Consider the following 21,352-nt stretch of genomic DNA (forward strand, 5'->3'; position numbering starts at 1 on the left):
ACGGTTTTCAAGACATGTTAGAAAAGTTAAATTTAGATACTCGCGCATTAATACAGTGGTTCCAATATGACTTTCATTATGACGCACCAACACCCCCACAATGAAAGAAATGTTATTTAAAAAATTATTTATATCATAATTATGTAGACTCAGGGAGGTGGACCAATTGCATGGGTCCCCTCGGTCACCTGACCTATCCATTTTAGATTTTTTTATGCGGTATGGTTAACAACAAGGTTTACAAAAAAACTTATGAATTAAGAGAGGCACTCGAAGAGGCGGAACAGGAGAAGGTTAAATAAGTCGACCGGTCGTTCTGTGACAATAGCTAGAAATTCAGTTTTAAAAAGATGCATTTATGTACTCAAAATAATTGCGGATTTTTTAAACATTTTCTAAAATAACTTAAAGTGTACGTAGTGATATTATTTTTTTGAGTTTTAGTTTGTGTAATCTAAATTGTAAAGAGCCGTTTAATAACATATTTTGTCTTTTTATAAGTTATAAATCACAACAAAATTTGAACACCATTGAAAACCGTTCTCTAAAAAACGTAAGTAACTTTCACCGGTCAACGTATCCTGTATGGCCAAGAAAAGTTGAACCAATAATCCTACACGCTTTTCTTCATTTGAAAAATTTTTATTTACAATTTTTGTTTATTTTAATTTACAAAGATTGGATGTGACACAATTTCACATTTCTGAGAGCAACGACGATTGAACTTGTTTCCATGGCTAACTAAATGAAATTAGTCAAGACAGATAAGAATTGGCTATAACTCAGTAATTTTGTGAAAGAAACATATTATAGCTTATATTGCTGAAAAGCTTAAAAAATGGCGCTTTTTATGAAGTCATAGCCAACTATGGTTTCCATTTAAAAAAAACATATGTTTGTGTCATATGTCAAAAATGACAGGTTTTATAAAAAATCGGAGAACACAAACTCATTAGGAATGTGATTATCTACAACTTTTATCTGAACACTTTTTGTCTAAAATAGATTGTAAAGGAAATAGGGACAATTTTAAAAATAGCTAAAATTTGTTTTTTTCGAAATATCTAGTAAGTCATGAAGTTTTTCAAAAATCTGAAAGGCGCATATTTATGACCCCACAAAACAGCAATTCTTTCCCCATTTAAATGACTCTCTATCTCCAGTAGTTTCCGAGATACCCATAGAGAACATCATAGGAAACTCACCCTGTATATTTATACCATAGGATAATCTCTTTTGTCAAGAGAGCAAAATATATTATTTTATGTATTAAGCCCCGTTCTCAGAAGAGCGACTGTCGCCAGCGACACATCAAAAGAACCAATCAGATTTGTACAAAATTCAAACAGCTGTCAATTTTAAATTTAGTACAGCTCTCATTGGTTGTTTGAAATGTCAAACTGTGTCGCCGGCGACACAACGCAGTTCTGAGAACGGGGCTTAAGCCCCGTTCTCAGAACTGCGACTGTCGCCAGCGACACGACAAAAGAATCAATCAGATTTGTACAAAATTCAAACAGCTGTCAATTTTAAATTTAGTACATCTCCCATTGGTTGTTTGAAACGTCAAACTGTGTCGCCAGCGACACGACGTCGTTCTGAGAACGGGGCTTTAGATGCCTATACTAAATAGATTTTTAATAATAAATTAAATTTTCTTTATTTTAATGTTTATGCCTTGTATAATAAATATTCCATTTAAAAAAAATATATTTTGAATCATCTATAAACAATAATATTTGTCTAAATTTAATTCATAGATTTTTTTAGGTTTCAAAATGCGAAACAAAAAAGTAGATAAAGTCTGTCCAATGGGAGGGTACATGACAGTGACAGTGGTTTCTGTCATTTTAGTTCATAGGTAAATTGCATTTTCTGTCAATTTTTAGATTTTGTCTGTCGAAAACTTCCCTCGTCTCGTTGGACAGACTATATGTGTCATTTACTGTATTTTTAACAATGTACCATTGCGATAAAAAAAGTAGTACAACAAAATATGATTTAATCTGCTGGTCTATAATAAAATATTTTCTTTCAAACTGATAACTCATCAGTGTCATCAGAATTCGTGTGTCAGTGTCGTCACGTAATTTTTAAAACATGTCTTTAACTTCAGAGCAAAAATCGATTATATTTACGCGATTAAGGGATGGGGTTCCCATAAGGGGACATAGCAGATGCATTAGGGATAAACAAAAAAAACAGTGTTCTTGGCTCAATCCAAAATTCAATATACCTAATTCAAATATCCTTATAGACCAGGAGTTTAATTAATGCAATGGTACAAGTAGAACGTTTGTATACAGTGTATAGTAAAAAGAAATTTCCAATGACAAAAAATATGACTTGCATATTTTCTACTTTCGCCTAAGATTTAGATTTTAAGGATATAAATTTTGCAGCATATCGCTATACAACGAATTATACGAGTCCCGCAGGACAAATATATCGTCCGGCTTGCCGTTGAAAAAGAACTGTCCAGGTAGCCTGTGAATGGTCGAGTCCGGTTTAATGGGTTTGAGCGGTTTCTTCACTGGTTTAGGCTTAGGAGGTGCTGGTCGGTGTGGAGATGGTACGGGGGGGATCTCAATTCCCCCCGTCCATTGGTAGATTCCGCTTGGTTTGCCGTTGGACACGAAATTGACAGGTAAATTGACGAATTGGGACATGGGGTTCGGAGCAGGCTGCGACACGTAACCTAAACCTGAAAAAAAAAAGATTTATTATTTTATTCTTTTTAATACAGATTTTCCTTCACTAATGGAGGAAAGTGGAGGAGGTTGATGAGAAAATTGGAGAGTACCAATCTAACCTAACCAAATATTTACCCTTGGAGAAATACAAGCGGAGAGTTATGAATACGGAAAACAGACAATGCTCATATTTATCGACTTATTTCAGCATCAGGCATATGACAAAGTTAACAGGACGGAGGTGTTTAGAGCATTAACAGAATAATTACCAAGATGATAAAATTGGCACTCCAAGAGACAGTAAATGAAGTCAAAGTAAACAAGAAAACAACGGAAAAATTTATAATCAGGGATGGACTAAGACAAGGGGATCCACTATCTCCAGTACTGTTTAGTGTAATATTAGAAAAAGTTGTAAAAGATGCGGGAATCAACAGAGGGGGCCTTCTGTATAGAAAAAGACACCAATGCTTAGCCTTTGCCGATGGTTTAGTTATCTTAGCAAGATATCGGGAAGATCCAATATCGGTGACCAAAAGACTATACAAAATCAAAAAGTAGGAGAGAGAATGTTTAATGAGAAGAAAATAAAATTTATGGAGTGGTCAGATAGGGATTTTGAGAAGAGAAAATGTCTACAATTGCATTGTGAGAGAGAGGTAAACGAGACAAGTTTGAGGAAGTAGATACGATCACATATCTAGGAGTCGTATTTTTAAGGAATCCAAATATAACTAAAAAAATTATGGCAAGAATAATGGCAGGAAATAGATGTGTCAGCGCACTACAGAAAATTATTAAGAGTAAGAACATTTCTAAAAGTTTAAATCAGTATGTACCAAACAATGATAAGACCAATAGTGCTGTATGCATATGAAACGTGGACGTTCAATGCAACGGAAAGTTCGAGGCTAGAGATTTGGGAAAGAAAAATACTGAGGAAGATTTTTGGAGGAAAGAAGATAGACAATATATGGACCAGAAGAACAAATGAAGAATTAAAGCAACTATATCGCACACCAAGTATAATGGGAGTAGTAAGAGCACAAAAACTGAGATGGCTGGGACGCATTGAAAGAATGGCTGAAGCAAGAATTCCTAGTATGATAATGAAACGTGAAATAGGTGGAAAGAGAAGGAGGGGTAGACTGAGAATCAGATGAAAAAGGATGTAGAAGAGGACTTGAGAAGGCTAAGAGTGGATGGGTGGAGAATAAAGGCGAAAGACAGAAACAAATGGAGAAAGATAACCAATCAAGCCATGATCCTTTTAGGTTTTTAGAGCTATTATATATATAATACAGATTTTCACATTACAGTTGAACCGAATAGTTATAAAAACTTAACAATCCAATTGTACCATCCATAGGGGTAGAGAGTGAATGATATGATCTAGGATCCTTGAAATTGACCAGTGACAGTCTGTCATTATAATTCACAGTATAAAAAACTGTGAATTACAATGACAGACACAACTGTCACTGGTCAAAGTCATGGATCCTCTTATTTGACAAACTATAGTAATAATTATACTGTACTGTACCTGGGACAAACATGTAAGGTTGAGGTGGAAGCCTGATGTAATAAATGGGCGAATTATATTGGGGACGCCTATGCTTTTTGCTTGGAACAGTGCGGCTCAGATCGTTTTCTTCCACCACCGAATTGTAATCGTCGTCAGTGGCGTAACTTTCGAAATCTATCTCGGGTTGGATGTAATCGAAAAACCCGATATTTTTCCCATGACGAGATGAATTTTCGTTTTCTTCGTCGTTCGTGTGGGGTCTTTGGTATGATGGAGCTGCGGTGAACCCGTTGATATACAGGGTGAGGAGAAATATCAAGGGCAGCATCTGAAAATAATAAGAAAAAAATACACTTAGATATTTAAATCAAGAGATAAATTATTGTGATTGTTATTATTGAAAAAAATTTGGAGCACAGTAAAACTCCAGACAATATAATACAGGGTGAGTCTTAAATAAGTGCAAATATTTTCAGGGCTGGTAGATCTCGACAATAGAAACATATTTTTTCTTTATTGTTTTTTAAATACGTCCAAAATAACCGAGATTTTATTTGAAAATTTAAAAATTTTTTTTCGTTTAAATTTTGAGAACCACTGGATCTTTTCTGGGTTTTGTGTCTTGTAAATTTAATCGACTACCTATTTTACCATTTTATCAAGAAATTATGTTTTTTAACTAAAAACTAAAAAAACGAACATTTTTCAAAAATTCCAAATTCTCAATTTTTCTTTTTGAAAAACCTCGTAACTGTTTTTGTGGGGTCGAAATATACTACCTGTAAAAATATTAGCACTTATTTAAGACTCACCCTAAATAATATATTATACAAAGTGTCACATAGTGCAACAATAGCGGTGGTATATCTAGCGAAAACAGAAATATTTTCTATTTACAGTTTCGAATATGGTGTGTCTCAAAAGTGTCATTTCCTTATAACTTTTTATTTTTTCACATAAAACACGATTTGGTATGGTATATATAACATAAATTAGATTGATTGAGGTATTCAATTGTTTTGGTCACTTCCTCTTTTACTCGAAATAACTACAACTTTTTGATTTTTAAATGGTACTCTCTGTATTTTTTTACTTTATTCGATAGAAAATGACATTCTGAATAGAATGACATACCATGTGTCAACTATTGACATTTTCTCATATAGTTTATTTGAAATTGTATCATAACGATAATTTGACTCGAAATACCAAGTGTGTGGTACCAAAATATTGTAAAAAATGCTTTTTCTAAATATGCTAACGAGCCACCCTCGTTCCATTTGAAAAAAATTAGATATGATTAAAAATACGATTTGGGTATTTTTTAACCGGCCAGGACAAGACACGAAAAACATTAGACGATCAAATCTATTTTTCCAAGGCTTCCTGATTAAAAATTTGCATTTTTAACACATCCCTGTCACTCTAGATTGAAATATAAAATACGAATTTTTTTAAAGCATAAATGTCAAAAGTTGGTATATGATATAGCATTCTATTCAGATGAGTGTCATTTTCTATCAAACAAAGTAAAAAAATACCGAGGGTGTCAGTTGTAGTCATTTCCGGTGAAACAGGAAGTGATCAAAATCAATTGAATACGTCAGTCAATCCTAATTCATGCCATATACTAACATATGAAATCTCGTTTTTTTATCTGATAAAATAAAAAAGTTATAGGGGTTGGGCCACTTTCGAGACGCGCCCGGTATAGATTAAAAAATTCCCGAGTTATTTAATTTTGAAAATTAAAAAAAATAAGCTTGATAGACACGGTCTTACTCTTTCTGCGTCATTTCCAGGATAACTACATATTTATTATTCTTATTAAACTCAATAAACAGTGTGCTCAGTTTCACTAAATATTTCATATAAATATATATATATATATGTATATATATATATATATATATATATATATATATATATATATATATATATATATATATATATATATATATATATATATATATATATATATATATATCGATATTGATAGATATACAAATTATTGTATCTTTTATTAAGCGGAGTTTCCACATGCAAGGATTACTGGCGCCATTCAACTGGCGCCAGTTTTATTGTATGTGGAAACCTGTAAAATCGACTGGCGCAAGTTTAGTGGCGCCACTAATTCATGTGCCAGTAAAGTTAAACGCTCCTGTACTTTTTGGCGCCAGTTTTATGAGTAAAAAATACAGCGAGCATCTCCAGTCGTAAAAATGTCGTTTGTTTCAAAAAAGTGGTCTAATGAATTAATAATAAAGCTCTTGGAAGCCTACGAACAACATCCTTGCTTATGAAACAATAAAATAAGTGATTGTAAGGACCGAAATAAAAGGGATGAAGCCTTGAGAAGAATTGTTGGTGTCATGTCTAATTCTCTCAGCAACTATGATGTAAATTCCGCCAAGGCCAAAATTCGAAGTATTAGGGATGCTTACACCCTAGAGCATAACAAGGTGTTAAAGTCTCATAAAACTGAACGTAATGACATGCCAGTTTTAAATTTACTATAGACCTGTGGAAACGGGTAATGGCCCCATTTAATTGTGGCGCCAATAAACTGGCGAACACTGGCGCCAGTAATCCTTGCATGTGGAAACCTCGCTTTAGTGTTAAAACTTCTGTTCAATTGAATATTGATATAAATTACAAAAAATTATGCTACGCCCATGACTGATGATTTGATGAGTTTAAAAGTTTGAGGATTAGTTATCTAATATAACACTCAAGGATGCAAATTGTTCAATAACAATTGCCCCCTTGAGCTAACGGCTAATCTGTATAGTCACGTCGAATGATAATCCAAGAAGCCACTGAAATATACGCCACTCTCATTAAGCCCGTTGAATAATAATTAATACCGTTGTATTATTGACAAATGCATTTATCCTCTCTCTCTTAAGAGAGGTTACGTATTATCTCCTATTTCGAGTGGTCTTAGAATTAGACACAACCTCAGCCTCAGCGCCTTGCATCTAGTTTTGTCGCTTTAAGTAAAAGTCAAGTGAAATTCGTGGGATGTACACGAACATCGAGTGTTATGGGATTGCAAACGTTGGATATTTTTGCTTTTCCTGGTTAACGCACTTGATCTGACCTCTTCTGCAATGAAAAACTGTCTAGGTACTTAATACTACAGAACATTTTTCAACTTGTAACTTTTGAGAGGCCTCTCATACGACGCGGAGGTTTCAAGGAGAACGAGAGTTTTCAGGATATCCCCAAAAAGAGTTACACAATGTTTACCATTTTAGTATGTTGTTATACTAGGTACTTATATTTTTAATACATTTTGATACAAATTCTGTTCTTTTACAGTGTTTTCTTACTTCTGGTTCCTGCAGTGTAAATAATTATTATTATTGTGTTATTTGCGCTATTGCGTTCCATGATATAAAGAAATATAAGAATTTTATTTTTTAACCACTTAGTCCATTTTATGGAAGAAAATCGTACATTTAATGCAAAACAAAAATGGAACAATTTTAAGGCTACTTCTCTTGAACTTACGATCGAGATACTTTTGGAAAATACAAAGTTTTGCCTTCCTAATTTTCGTTCTAAAAAGATATAATTGGTATCATCGAATAAATATTTCTTAAAAAGAAGGAAAAGTTAGGCATCAAAACTTGTATTATTTCCTAAATTCGTTCATAAGAAGTAGTTTTATCTAACACAAGATGTATATACGAAGCAAAATACATAGTATACACGCGGTAGTCACAACTGCAATGTGTAAACAGAGTTTAAACGTGCACTGTGTATCCTACGGCACACTGTGTATCCCTTACTTTGTGTATACGTAAATGCTATACTGTGGCTACATTGTGAGGCGGACGTTTAACCTTTGTGCATACGTGTTGAACTACAATGTGTAAACGTAGCATATTTACATCGGGGGAATTGTGTCACCCTGTGTCTACATCTAATAATGTAAACACATCGTAAATGTGATTTAATGTGCTGTATGGGACATTAAAGTTGTATTTGTTGTAATGGAACACCCTATATATTAATTAATTTTTGGATTCTAGGAGAAAAATAAAGGTGAGTTTTATTAGGGAAGTATATGACTGAAATGTAAGGATTTTGAGATATATTTCACATTTTGTGAAAATGAAGAACAATTTTTAAATTTCAATAAAAGCTACCTAAATTGGAATTTACCCGGTATAGCCTAATATGTAGTTAAAATAACTATTGTACTTTAAATCAAATTAAAACCTGACCCAAAAAGTTATACAGGGTGAGGCAAAATTAATGTTGACATTGGTCACCTTTAAAACAAAAGTTACTCTTTTAGTTTAAATGGAACACTCAATATATTATTCCGATATTCAATGGGGAATTCATGTCTCTTCAAAATACTTTTAAGGTTGCCTACCCCCCAAACAAAGATTTTCCTAGATATTTTCATTTTTATGATTTAGTGTGAGTATAGATATTTATTATTTGATAAAATATAGGTGACTGAGAGCATGTCTGGCGTTTCTTCAACATATAGGTGTCTAATTAGTTCAACTTTAGCAAGTACTTATCATTTTGTGTCAGTTAAAAAAAATCTGGGAAATTTTCCGAAAATGGAAACTTATCCTACATCTGAGATAAATGATATTATTCTATTAGTTGGTGAATGCACTGTGCTTTAAAATCGCCTGATTTTATAAAGGACGCGACAATATTGTTACGGATTCCGTGGGTCCACTATTTAAACTCACGATAAAATACGTAACGAATTTATTTGTCTCACTCTGTACACACAACTTATACTATTTACAACACAATTTATGCAACTACTATTACTCTAACGGTATTTCGCGGTATTATCAAACTTCAGACTTCAGACTATATTCAGACTGGTCCAACTGTCAAAGCGCGGGCCTAATATACCCCCTGGCGATGGTTTCTGGAATTTTCTAAAGAATTCTGTAATTTTCTTTTACTTTTTGGCGAATTCGCCAGGTTCCTCAATGCACGTTGCGGTTATGTAGCAGTAATGCAGTTATGCAACCAGTAATACACCTTGACCTTGACAATATGAACGACGCGAAACAATTCTGAAAGCAGTTTCCACTCGCTCGTTGGTATATACCCTTAAAATTGTGTTTTTAACGGCACTGACTGCATCTTCAGGGGATTTAAACCTTCAACCACGCGGCAGTTCATTCTTAATTTTTGGAAAAGTAAAAAAGTCGTTAAGACGGTACTGTATAGGGGATGGTACAACAATTCGATGTTTCCTTCTGGGAACTTGTCTTGATAAAGGATCATTCGTTGTTGAGGGTTGGTTTTTCAAAACTCATCATCAATTACTTTCGGTAAATAAATAGATATGTACCAATCGGCAGTAACAGTTCTTTGATCTTGCAGAGGAATTATTGTTGTTAAATGACTCGGTTTTAAGACAAACGTCGCCACCATCTTTTTGGAAATATTTCCAGAACGGATAACTTTCGGACTAATCTCTTTTAGATGGACCCTGATCTCTTTTTCCTTGCATCCTGCAAATATTTTTCAAGAAACGTTTTCCGTAATATTAAACAATTCAGACAAGGTAAAAACGGAAGACAGCTAAAGTATCATCATATACAGGGTGTTTCAAAAAACATGTGCCATCTCTTCTGGGGAGATTCCTCACGTAAAAATAAGTATTATTTTTCATATCAACATAGGTCCGATTCTACTTTGTTTCGTAGCTACAGGGTGTTAAAGTATTAATAATCTTTCGATTTACTATAATTTTCTTCTAAGTACTTTTAGTGATGCGAATGAAATTTTTAAGGTAAAATTTACTATAAGTGCTACATATTTTAATGCTAAAAAAGTATCGATAAATTTATTAGGGACAAAAAAGAAACATGTGCGCCACTGACTTTTTTCTTTCGATATCAAAATTGTATAGGCTGTTTAATGCCAATTAAAAGTTATCTCTTGATATTTTGTCGAATTCAGCCTCCTTGATGAGATAAAGGCAATTTAATAAATTATATATTTTACCTAATTTGTTATTAAATATTATTACCATTAGTTATTATTAGTATTAGCCCAACCTACAGCAATTTCAAATAAAAAGTAATATGTTATTTAAGATAATTACAAAAAACTTAATTTTAAATTTTTTTGTGGAAACACCCTGTAACTCTAAAACTATGCATTTTCATACCCATGTCTATAGAATTTTTTTTTAATATTCTTTGATGAGGAATCAATGAGTTCTTATTTAAAACTTTCGCAAGTTAATGATATTAAAAGTTTTTAAACGTTGCTATTAGACTTGGATCAAGGCAAATTAATAAAATTACGTTTATCTCATCAAGGAGGCCGAAATCGACAAAATATTAAGAGATGACTTTTAATCGGCTTTATACTGCTTACACTATTTCGCTAACAAGTGGTGTACAGCTGGTTCCAATAAAATTGAATACGATTTAAAACATTTTTATTATTTCGGGCAGTATATTCTATGACACCAGTCCCCCATTTCTCTAATTTCACTTTGTCAAAAGCAAAGTTGCTTTATACAATGTCACAATAACCTTTAACATGTCAAAATACTTGACAAATAAATATACACTGCCCAAATATTCGAAAAAATGTGTAAAGAGTCGTATTCATTTTTTTTTGGACCAGCTGTACATGTCTTTTTTAGAAAAATATTGTAGTGATAACCCATATGCACGTCCCTGGTGAATATGTCGACACTTTCTTAGCATTAAAATATGTCGCATTTGTAGTAACTTTTAACCTCAAAATTGGAAGAAAATTCTAATAAATTAAAAAGAATATTAAGATTTTAACACCCTGCAGCTATGAAACAAATCAGAATCGGACCTATGTTGATATGAAAAATAAATCTTATTTTTACATGAGGAATCTCCCCACGAGAGATGGCACAGGTTTTTTGAACCACCCTGAATAAATCCGTTTTATCTAAACTTCTAAACCATTCTCTGAATCGACGAAAGTGAGTCAAATGGATCATAAAAGTTAACTTTACATTTACTACAATCGTTATTTAACTATCGTTAGTAATTACAATAAAACCAAACCATTTCTCGCGTTATATTCAGCCCGATGGAACATTGTCGCTGTCAGGAAAATTGTTGCAGACCATTTAGCAGCCTTTATGGTTGACAGGATAGTTTGAATAACATCCATTCTGCCATCGAACGGCAGCTTTTATACAACTGTTCGGACAAATTGGACGGCGCGGCGTCTAATGCATGTGTTCCGCTTTTTAAAGTTACCGAGAAGAAGTTATGTTCGCATCTATTAAGTCGGCTTAGATGCAAACTGGTGCGTATCGAGCGGTAAACGAGATTGTTTGTGGCGAACAGACAGATTCTCAAGAAATTTGTTAAGTATCCACACTAAAAAGAGGATTATAGGGAAAAATGCGAGGTCTAGTTACATTGGCGATATGTGACGTAATCGTCATCGAGATGCAGGTTTAAAGAATCTAGAGCATGCTTACTTTTATTACGGAAAATTATCGGACATCACATTTTCTGAGACTTTTTTCAGTTATTGTTATTCTGCAGAAAAGAGATAGCAGTCTACACAGATGCTTCCGCAACTTCAGGATCCGTATAACCACGCGATATAGTAAACTCAAGCCTAATATATAGATTAGTTTCTTTGCTATAAAGATGTCTCCATAAAGACTTCATATCCCAAGCAACACAGATAGTTCCAATCATGGGTTGTTGCGTCTAGTAACTGGAACTACGCAAATCCTTTCATTGTTACCACTAAGTGGCAAAATCTACATAGTGACAATAAATACGAAACGGCTACCAGCCTGTGCTACTAAAATGGGTGAATGAAGTACTTGTTACTATATAGTCCCATGATTAGTCGCAGAATAGTCGCAGTACCCTATATTTTGGGTCTTAAAGTTACGAGGTATTTGGGTACTAATTGTTGGTCCCAAAATAGTAGCTGCGACTATGGTTTGTTACTATAAAGTAACGGGTACTATACTTCTATTGACGTCTTGCTACTATAAAGTTGTGGATACTAAAAAATATTTCTTTATAGTAGCAGATCGCGTATTTACCCATCCTGTCCGTTACCACAAGAACAAAGATCAATAAAATTGTTTGTTCACTGCGCTGCTAGTGGAACTTCCTAGACAAGTTCACCAGGATAAAGGGTTTATTGGATTAAATTTAGAGAAGTATGACTGGGCTTTGATATGACAATAAATTATTTTAATTTTTTTTTTGAAATTCATATACATATTATTATTATGTATAATTGTCGTATTTTCTATATATTTGTAAAGTTCTTATAGCTGCATTTTCTAGGAATGTCGAGTTGGTGACTACTGATGAATTTAAAGATAAAACAGAGCTCAGAGAAAAAAGTAACATAAGACAGGAACTAAGGCGTTGGCCATTAAAACACCAAATTAGCCACATTGCTTTAACAGATTTACTTGGTATACTAAAAAATGAAGGCTTAACATCATTGCCAGGAAACAGCAGGACTTTTATTGAGTACACCGAGATATTGTGCCATTGTTCCAATTGGAAATGGAGAATTTTGGTACAATGGAATAAGGAAGATTTTAGTAGCACGTTTATAGGAAGAGACCAACCTAGAATCGGTGTCTCTAATTTTTAATGTTGACGGCTTGCTTCCATTTAAGAGTTCTCCATTAGAATTTTGGCCGATACTCCTAAAAATGCATGAATATCCTTGCGATCAACCCATTACAAGAATTTTTATATGATTTTGTAACAGAATTAGATGAGATTTTGGAGACTGGAATTGAAGTAAATCAGATTAGGGTGAAAGTAAAAATTCGATTTTCTCATTCATCATTTTTTTATTCAATTGATTTTGGTTACTTCATGTTTCACCGGAAAAGACAACTTTTGATTTTTAAATGACACCCTCAATATTTTTTGCTTAATTCAATAGAAAATGACACTCTGAATAGAATGACATATCATAATATGACATTTTCTCATATGGTTTATTTGAAATTGTAACATCGGTTCATAACGGCAATTTAACTCGAAATACCAAGTGTAGTACCAAATTATTCGTAAAAATGCTTTTTTCAAATATGCTAATAAGTCATCCTCGTTCCATTTGAAAAAATTGAGATATGATTAAAAATACAATTTAGGCATCTTTTAACCAGTTAGGGCAAGACACGAAAAACATTAAATGATCAAATATTATATTTTTCCAAGGCTCCTAGATAAAAAATTAGTGTTTTTAAATTGTTTTGAGATGAGAGGTAGGCGGAACTTTATAGAAACATATGGAACTATATTGTCACAAAATGCTTGATTGTCCGACTTTTTGGGTGTTTAAAGTGACGTAAGAACGACGCAGAGAAACTAGATATCCTTACAATAAAGTGACGTAAAGTGACGCAGGGAAACTAGATATCCGACGATCTTTAAGGCTACCGGATGGCTGTAATATTCCGGCGGTCATATAATTTTGCGGCAGTAGCAGAAGCCACCTTATTTAAAATCAAAAATTAATTTTGTTTTCATTTTTTTTATATTTTTTGTCATATTTTATCGAAAAAATTTAAATATTGTCAAGAGAATCAAAGTGACACAACCTAACCTAATCCACAAGGTTATGATTTTTTTGGCGATAAATCAACATTTTTCGAAAAATTGTGGCAAAAATAAAAAAAAATAAAATAAAAAATTCGTTAGGCAGTTTGTTAAAATTTTAACATCACAGTACAGCAATAATAACAAGTAAAACACTAACATACATAAATATATCCATAACCATTTTTTAATGATTTAATTTACACGATTCCTTATACTTTTTGACAATCTTTTTAATAATGCATTTATATAACATTCTTTCCTCAAATCATTATATTTAAAACAATTATTTTTTCTTAATTAATAATTGAATAAAATTTATTTCTCACAGTTATTTTTCTATATCTTTATTAAGGAAGTAACTTTAAAATGATACCTGTGTGTTGCATTTAGACAGACTATAAAAATATTCTCATAATAAGAACCCACATATACATATATTGTAAGTTTACAGTTACAATTTAATTATATTAATGTAGGTACCTTTGTATCTATATCATTTCTTTCTTAGGTCTATGTCTTTTTATGAAATCTAAATAACCTTTGAAGAAATGGCAGAAAAATAATTTACTGTTGGATTAAAATGACAGACAAGTACTGTCATTCTTTCTTTCACTAAACAGAGTAGACATTTTTTAGATAAGTTCAATATACTATCAATACCTTTGTATTGTTCCAATCCATCTTATATTCTGTGTTCCAGGAATGAGGAACACAGAATATAAGATGATTAGAGACTATTAGATATTTTTCTAAAATTAATGTTTTAGTATTTAAATTACATAATATCACAGAATGTACCTTGTATTGTGATAATATCAGAGTCTATTCACAACCAGCCTACAGACTTCATACGATAATTATGCTATGCACTACATAGCTAGATATTCGCTTATCTTATGTTGTGTAACAAGTTGGGTTCTGAGCTTCCTTCAAATTTAGTTAACAAAAATGATTTAGACTAAGGAAAGATGACCAGCTGGTGCTAAATAAGCTGTGATCGTGTGCTGTATAGAAAAAAAAATCTGTAACATGAAAGTTGAGGTTCAAGTTCTAATGCTTACTGAGTTTGAAAAAAAAATAATGAATTTTATTTCTAAAATATCAAAATTGTGAAGATTTAAAGCCACAATTCTTTGCCAAAGTGACCATCTACACACCTTTTGGATTTATTTTAGTTGTGCTAATTAAAATTACACCAACTCATCAGATAACCCAGATTATTTTTAAGCAGTTCTTCGTGCGGTTCGCAGGGCATTGTAACAGTTTTTTTTTGCGTTTTTGTTGTCACCGGCTTTACTCGAATATATTAAGACCTCTTACCGTTATATAAAAGAACTACAGAGAGGTCAATACATATTTTTAGCAATTCTAAAAATTCTTCAACAAGTGGTACCGTTTGAAAGGTGACATTTTACAGTTTTTTTCGTCATTTTGGATAAGTAATAACAAACAAATGGTGTTCGTATGTTACGTGTTTGAATATTTTATGTAAAATGTTAATGGTTTTATTTACACTCATTCTTTTTTGGCTAACAGAAGTTCAAAACATATTTAGACCTTATTGATAAATCACATAATAATAATTATAGAAATCTATACTAATCTATACTAATATATAAAACCCACTGATTAATCACGATCCCGCTCAAACCACTCAGCTTAAGAAGCGCAATTTTGGCATACAGGTTGATTCTAGGGTGTAGTGGTTCGATAAGAAGGGATTTTTCGAAATTCCAATTCCAAGAGGGTGAAACCACCCACCAAATATTACAATATTTTTTATTTAAAAAACGGTCAAGTTTCCGAAAAAACGCTTAAACACATATATATTATTTTGTTTTTTTACATATTTTAAGATTTTTTAAAAATGTATTAAGGGTGTTTCGAAAAATCTGGTCATTGATTAATCACGATCCTGCTTAAAGCGCCTGAAGTAAAAAGCTGATTTTTGGAAAACGGATTGACTTTAGGGTGTAGAGGTTCGATAAGAAGGGATTTTTCGAAACTCGAATTCTAAGGGGGTGAAACTATCACTCAAATATTAAAATATTTTTTATTTAAAAACCGGTGAGTTTTTCGGACAAACTCTTAAACACGTATATTTTATTTTGTTGTTTTACATATTTTAAGATTTTTTAAAAAATTATACAGGGTGTTTCATAAAATACGACCATTCATCACGATTCTGCATAAACTGCTTGACGTTTAAAGCTGATTTTTGGCAAACGGATTGACTGTACGGTATAAAGGTTCGATAAGGAGGGGTTTCTCGAATCTCTAATTCCAAGAGGGTGAAAACGCCCCTCAAATATTACAATATTTTTTGTTATTTAAAAAACGGTTAATCTTTCGGGAAAACGCTTGGACACGCATAATTTATTTTGTTTCTTTACATATTTTGAAATTTTTTAAAAAATCATACAGGGTGTTTCATAAAGTTGAGTAATTCATTAACCACGATTCTGCTTAAACTGCTTGACGTAAAAAGCTTAGATATTTTTGGCAAACGGATTTTTCGAAAGTCAAATTCCAACGAGATGAAACTACTTACCTCTCAAATATTGCCAAGTTATATAGTAATATCGCCATATTGTTTTTTCTCATGCTGACATAAATGTGAGAAAATTTTATCCAGTTTGTATGTTAATGGAAATTCTTGCTTTGCTTTATCATCACCATTACAAATGATTAATTCGACGCGAAGTCGCGGGTACACGCTAGTTTGTTATAATTATTTTAAACATTTTATGTTTATCTGAGCGGATAAGAAATTTTTATTGACGAATTAGCCTAGATTGAAAATTCAAATTCTTTCTTGTCTATCTGTTATTTCGATCTAAATTTTCCGAAAGAAATAAAGATTCTCGCTGTATTTTGATAGAAATCAACCGTCAAAAATGCCAATCAAGTGTCTCGCGATCGAACCGTATCAAACCTTTATACAGAACTGTTTTATTTTCTTAGATTTCCTGTGAGTGAAAGGAATTTTTTTTCTGTACACATTTTAAAATCAGTTTAAGGCCTTTGATTTAATTGTTCTTTTAAATTAAGTAATAAATAAAATGTGCTGGTTGTGTGTATTGATAAATACTTCAGAGTTCCTCTTTACTTCTATAAGATTCACACCAGTGATATCCAGTGATGATGCGTCGTTCAATAATTTTTTCCATAGCAACTGTTAAAATTGCCTTATATCTATAACTCTGTTTTTTTTCTCAGGTAAGATTTCGACAGACGATGACAGAAGAAAAGCAGATGACGTCCCATACCAATCTATTTATTTTACTAAAAAAAGTTTCTAATAATTTTTAAGTTATCTATGGATGGGTTTAAATATAAATCCGTCAAGCGTCGTGTCTTGTTGTTTTTAACCAGTTTTATTGGTTTATTTAAAAAATGACAGATCGTATTTCATTTTACTATTGGTTTGACGGAACGATGAACGACAAACGGACACCGATGCGTATGAACTCGCCTTTAGATTTTGTCATTTTTGACGCTTGTCAAAGTCTTGCCAAATTATAGGTTATAATTTTTCTGTCGCTTTTGTTTAATACCTTACGCCATACCCTGCGTTTTGGAAGATGATGCATTTTGATTCGTATTATTACGTGTGTTTTGTGTCTTTTGAAGTCAAGTGGAGGAAAAATCGAGTGAAAATTAACTGTAGACCCAGAGCACAGTTTATGGTTAATACTCGCTGCCCAGGCAAAAAGTCTTATACACCAATGAAGTTGCCATCGATAAAGTTTGTATACCATTTCGTTGTAGATAAGTTTTGTATGTATGTATGTAAGTATGTATGTAGATAAGTGATCTCGTATATGGTAGAAGGATCAAACTAAACACATACTAAAAACTGGAGTAGCTGTAAAATATCGACATCACACGAGAGGTAAATAATGGATTTTAGTACTGCAGAAAAATAATGTCAAAATGTACTGGTTTAAAAAAATTAAGATTAAAGTTAATTAATCAACCTGTAAGGTATAAAATTTGGTATGTGTTATTATTAGAGAGAATTAGTTAAGTGTAATTTAATTAGTTAAATGTTATTAAGAGAAGTAGTTCTATAGATACCAGACTGTGCGGACGTGTTTAGTGAAGCTCTCGTGATTTCTATTTAATTTACATAGTAATTTTGTAATAGTTTGCGTTAAATTTTGATAGAAATTATCAATAAGATGAGTGCAAGTAGCAGCGGTAAAAACAGTTCGCATGAATCCGATAAACCTAATATTCCATTGCAAAAACAGAGAACAACATCGATTAACAGTGATAGGAAAAGCGTTCAAGATCTTACAAAAAAAGGCAAGGCTGATAGCGTTAAAACCCGAGCACAAAAGAAATTAAGTGATGTCGATATACAGAGGAATACTGAAAAAGACACCGAAGTGTTTCTGGAAACAAAAGAAAATGAGGGGACCAATAATATTTTTAAACCACGGCATTCTATAATGAGATCACCCACATGTTCCATTTCGAGTGTTGATATATCACAGGATACTGAGCAACAGAGTAGGAAAAGAACTAGGTCTGATTCCAGCCCAGGTAATTTGGAACAGAACAAGATACGGAAAAAAATTCCGAAAAACAATTTACAAAATACAAACAAATATAACGACTCTACAGAAACTGAACAAAATTCTAAAAATAACACAACAATGCGTTAGAAGGACTACTAGATTATTTGGGAGTGATACACAACTATTTAGAAGTGAGCGTTTGTACAGAAAAATGAAACAAATATAATCCGAAAATGCGCTGTTTAACGTACATAGATTAGTTACCATGTTATCATATAATGTGGGGCAACTTGAGAAAGAAAATGCAAGTTTGAAACAAACTGTTGAAAAATTGAAAGGAAATCCATTAGAAAGTAATCAAACTATTAGCAATGAAGTAAAGAGTAAGACTCAGCAGGACATATAACTGAATAATCAAAGCAGAATAATAATACAAGCAACAGTGAGGAGACACAAATGAATCCTAAATGGAAAACACCTACTAAAGAAGAAAAATATGAATTGTTAATTAAAATTGAAAAAGAAAAAAAATCCCTAAACCCAGTAGTGCAAGAAATTAAACAAAATTTAAAGGCAAACCAAATAAGAGAAACAGTTAAACGAGTAAAACAACTGGAGAGTGGCGGAGTAGTCATGCAATTTCATAATGTTGATCAGCAACGAAAAATTAAAGATAGTCTCAGTACGAACAGTAATTTCCAACTCAAGGAAAAAAGAAAATACGTTTCCAATGATAATGGTTACTGGCATAGATAAAGGTTATACTTCTGACCAATTTATTAATGAATTAATTGAACAAAACTCTGACATCAAGGATAATTTTGGAAATGACATAAAGACACAAGATAAATATATTACTAAAAACCATGCAGAGACATCCATAAAGAAAACTGGGTTCTTCAAGTACCACCGACGCTTTTTAAATGGATCATGAAAGGGAATAATTTAAGTTTTGATTTGATGAAAGCATATGTCACGGAATATTTTAATGTAGCAATATGTTTTAAATGTTGCAATTTTGGGCATGTTTCTAAGTACTGCAAATCACCAGAATGTTGTCACAAATGTGGAGGAAGTCATCACCCGAAGGATTGCTCGGAAGAAACCAATTTAGATTGTCCTAATTGTAAAAGACTTAGGCTAGTTGATCGTAAACATAGTGCCAGGGATCAAAAATGTCCAGCATTTCTACTTCAAGTAAAGAAAACTATAAATCATACAACATACGACCATTTTTTACAGCAAGATATACAAAACAGTTAATAAAATATATTAAGCCCTAATATAGTTGATAATAAAGTTGAGGACATCAGTATTATACATCAAAACATACAGTCTATTGGAAACTCCGTGGATAAAATAAATTACATGCTGCAAAACAATCCGGGTGCAAAAATATTGTGTTTTTGTGAACACTGGAAATCGATGGAACAGTTGGAGAAATCAAAATTAATAATTTTTCGACTTCAAAATCAGTACTGCCGAGAAGCTGGACAACACGGAGGAGTAGCAATATATGTCGAGGAGACAGTCAAAACGCATGTGATCGAAGAGTTTAACAAATTGTCAGAGACGGGAACATTTGAATGTGCCCCTATTCAGTGTCAATTTCGGGGGATGAACATAGTAGTGATAGTGATTTACAGACCACCATCAGGTAACATAGTTAGTTTTTAGTAAAATGGAACATGTTTTAACATATATTCTGTCTAAAAATATGACTGCTCTTATAACAGGTGATTTCAACATTGAATTATTAAAAGACAATAAATAAAAAGTGAACTAATGTCTCTTATGTATAGTTTTAATTTTGTAAATACAATAAAAGAAAACACACGAATAACTGAACATAGCTCTAGCTGCATAGATAATATATTTACAAATATAGATATAAAAACATGTGTTTTTGAATCACACATATCTGATCACACAGCCCCAAAATTGTGTTTAAAATAATACCAATAATTAAAAATAGTAATTATTTTTTTTTTTTTTTTTTTTTTAATAAAAAAATTGTTTTGGAATCCTTGAGCGAACAAAACTGGGCCAGTGTATATGAAGTTCAAGATAACGATACTGATAAACAGTGGTGTACTTTTCATAAAATATATTCACAGAATTTTTAACCAACATTTTCCTTTAAAGCTAGTATCAATAAAGAACAAAAAACATTTATATGAGTAATCCACTAATTCTAGAACATAGAAAAAAAATGGATATTTACTACCACTCTCGAAACATTACCATTATTACAATTATATAAAAATATAAAAAACAATATGACATATTATTAAAGCAATGTAGAGCTATGTCATATCAGGGCAGAGTTGAAAAATCAGATAATAAAGTGAAGTGTATGTGGAGCATATGTAAGGAAATAATTGGTAATAATAAAGATGCATCTCCAAATAATCTTAATCAAAATGGACAACAAATGGTTGAAACATTTAATGAGCATTTATTATCAATTGTTCCCAATCTATTACAAAATTTACCAAGCGGCTATAGCATTAACACTGAAATTAATGGCAAATCAATGTTTTTTAAGACCAATAACGCCTCAAGAATTAATTGATATAAATGCAAAAATAAAAAATAAACATAGTAGTGGTAATGATGAAATTTCTACAAGCTTGATCAAATTGTCAACTGGTACTTGTCAAGATGTATTGTGTTATTTAATAAACAGCTCCTTTAAGTCAGGCATATTTCCACAAGAGCTAAAAACCGCACTAATAAAACCTATACATAAAAAAGGCGATCCCAAGTTAATAGATAATTACAGGCCAATTAGTCTTCTTCCGGGTTTTCAAAGCTCTTTGGAGTTAGCAATGTTAAGTAGAATGATGTTTTTTATTAAAGAATGTAACTTGATACGCCAAAACCAACACGGGTATTTAAAAGGGAAATCTACTCAAACAGCAATTTTTGAATTTGTTCAGAGAGTTTTGGAACACATGGAGGTGGGGAATTGGCACTAGGGATGTTTTTGGGTCTCTCTAAAGCCCACGA

General features: G+C 32.3%; 1 protein-coding gene across 1 annotated transcript; it reads right to left on the minus strand.

Moving 5' to 3' along the window:
• Window positions 1–1,669: 1,669 nt before the first annotated feature.
• LOC115884486 lies at window positions 1,670–12,287 on the minus strand. Its single transcript, XM_030903081.1, has 4 exons — window positions 12,284–12,287; window positions 9,538–9,725; window positions 4,237–4,546; window positions 1,670–2,704 (listed from the first exon to the last, which is right to left on the minus strand). The coding sequence occupies exons 1-4, from the start codon at window positions 12,285–12,287 to the stop codon at window positions 2,382–2,384; spliced, it is 825 nt and encodes a 274-aa protein (XP_030758941.1). The 3' UTR covers window positions 1,670–2,381.
• Window positions 12,288–21,352: the final 9,065 nt, after the last annotated feature.

This window comes from Sitophilus oryzae, unplaced genomic scaffold (assembly GCF_002938485.1).
Source record: "Sitophilus oryzae breed Bouriz unplaced genomic scaffold, Soryzae_2.0 scaffold_285_pilon_pilon, whole genome shotgun sequence".
Lineage (NCBI taxonomy): Eukaryota > Metazoa > Arthropoda > Insecta > Coleoptera > Curculionidae > Sitophilus > Sitophilus oryzae.

Excerpts from the sequence above, each read along its gene's own strand:
- LOC115884486 (XM_030903081.1), bottom strand. Across the intron at positions 4,547-9,537 it reads TATCTATTTATTTACCGAAA|ATGCTGCCCTTGATATTTCT; the intron begins GTAATTGATGAT and ends TATTATTTTCAG. Across the intron at positions 2,705-4,236 it reads ACCTTACATGTTTGTCCCAG|GTTTAGGTTACGTGTCGCAG; the intron begins GTACAGTACAGT and ends TTTTTTTTTCAG.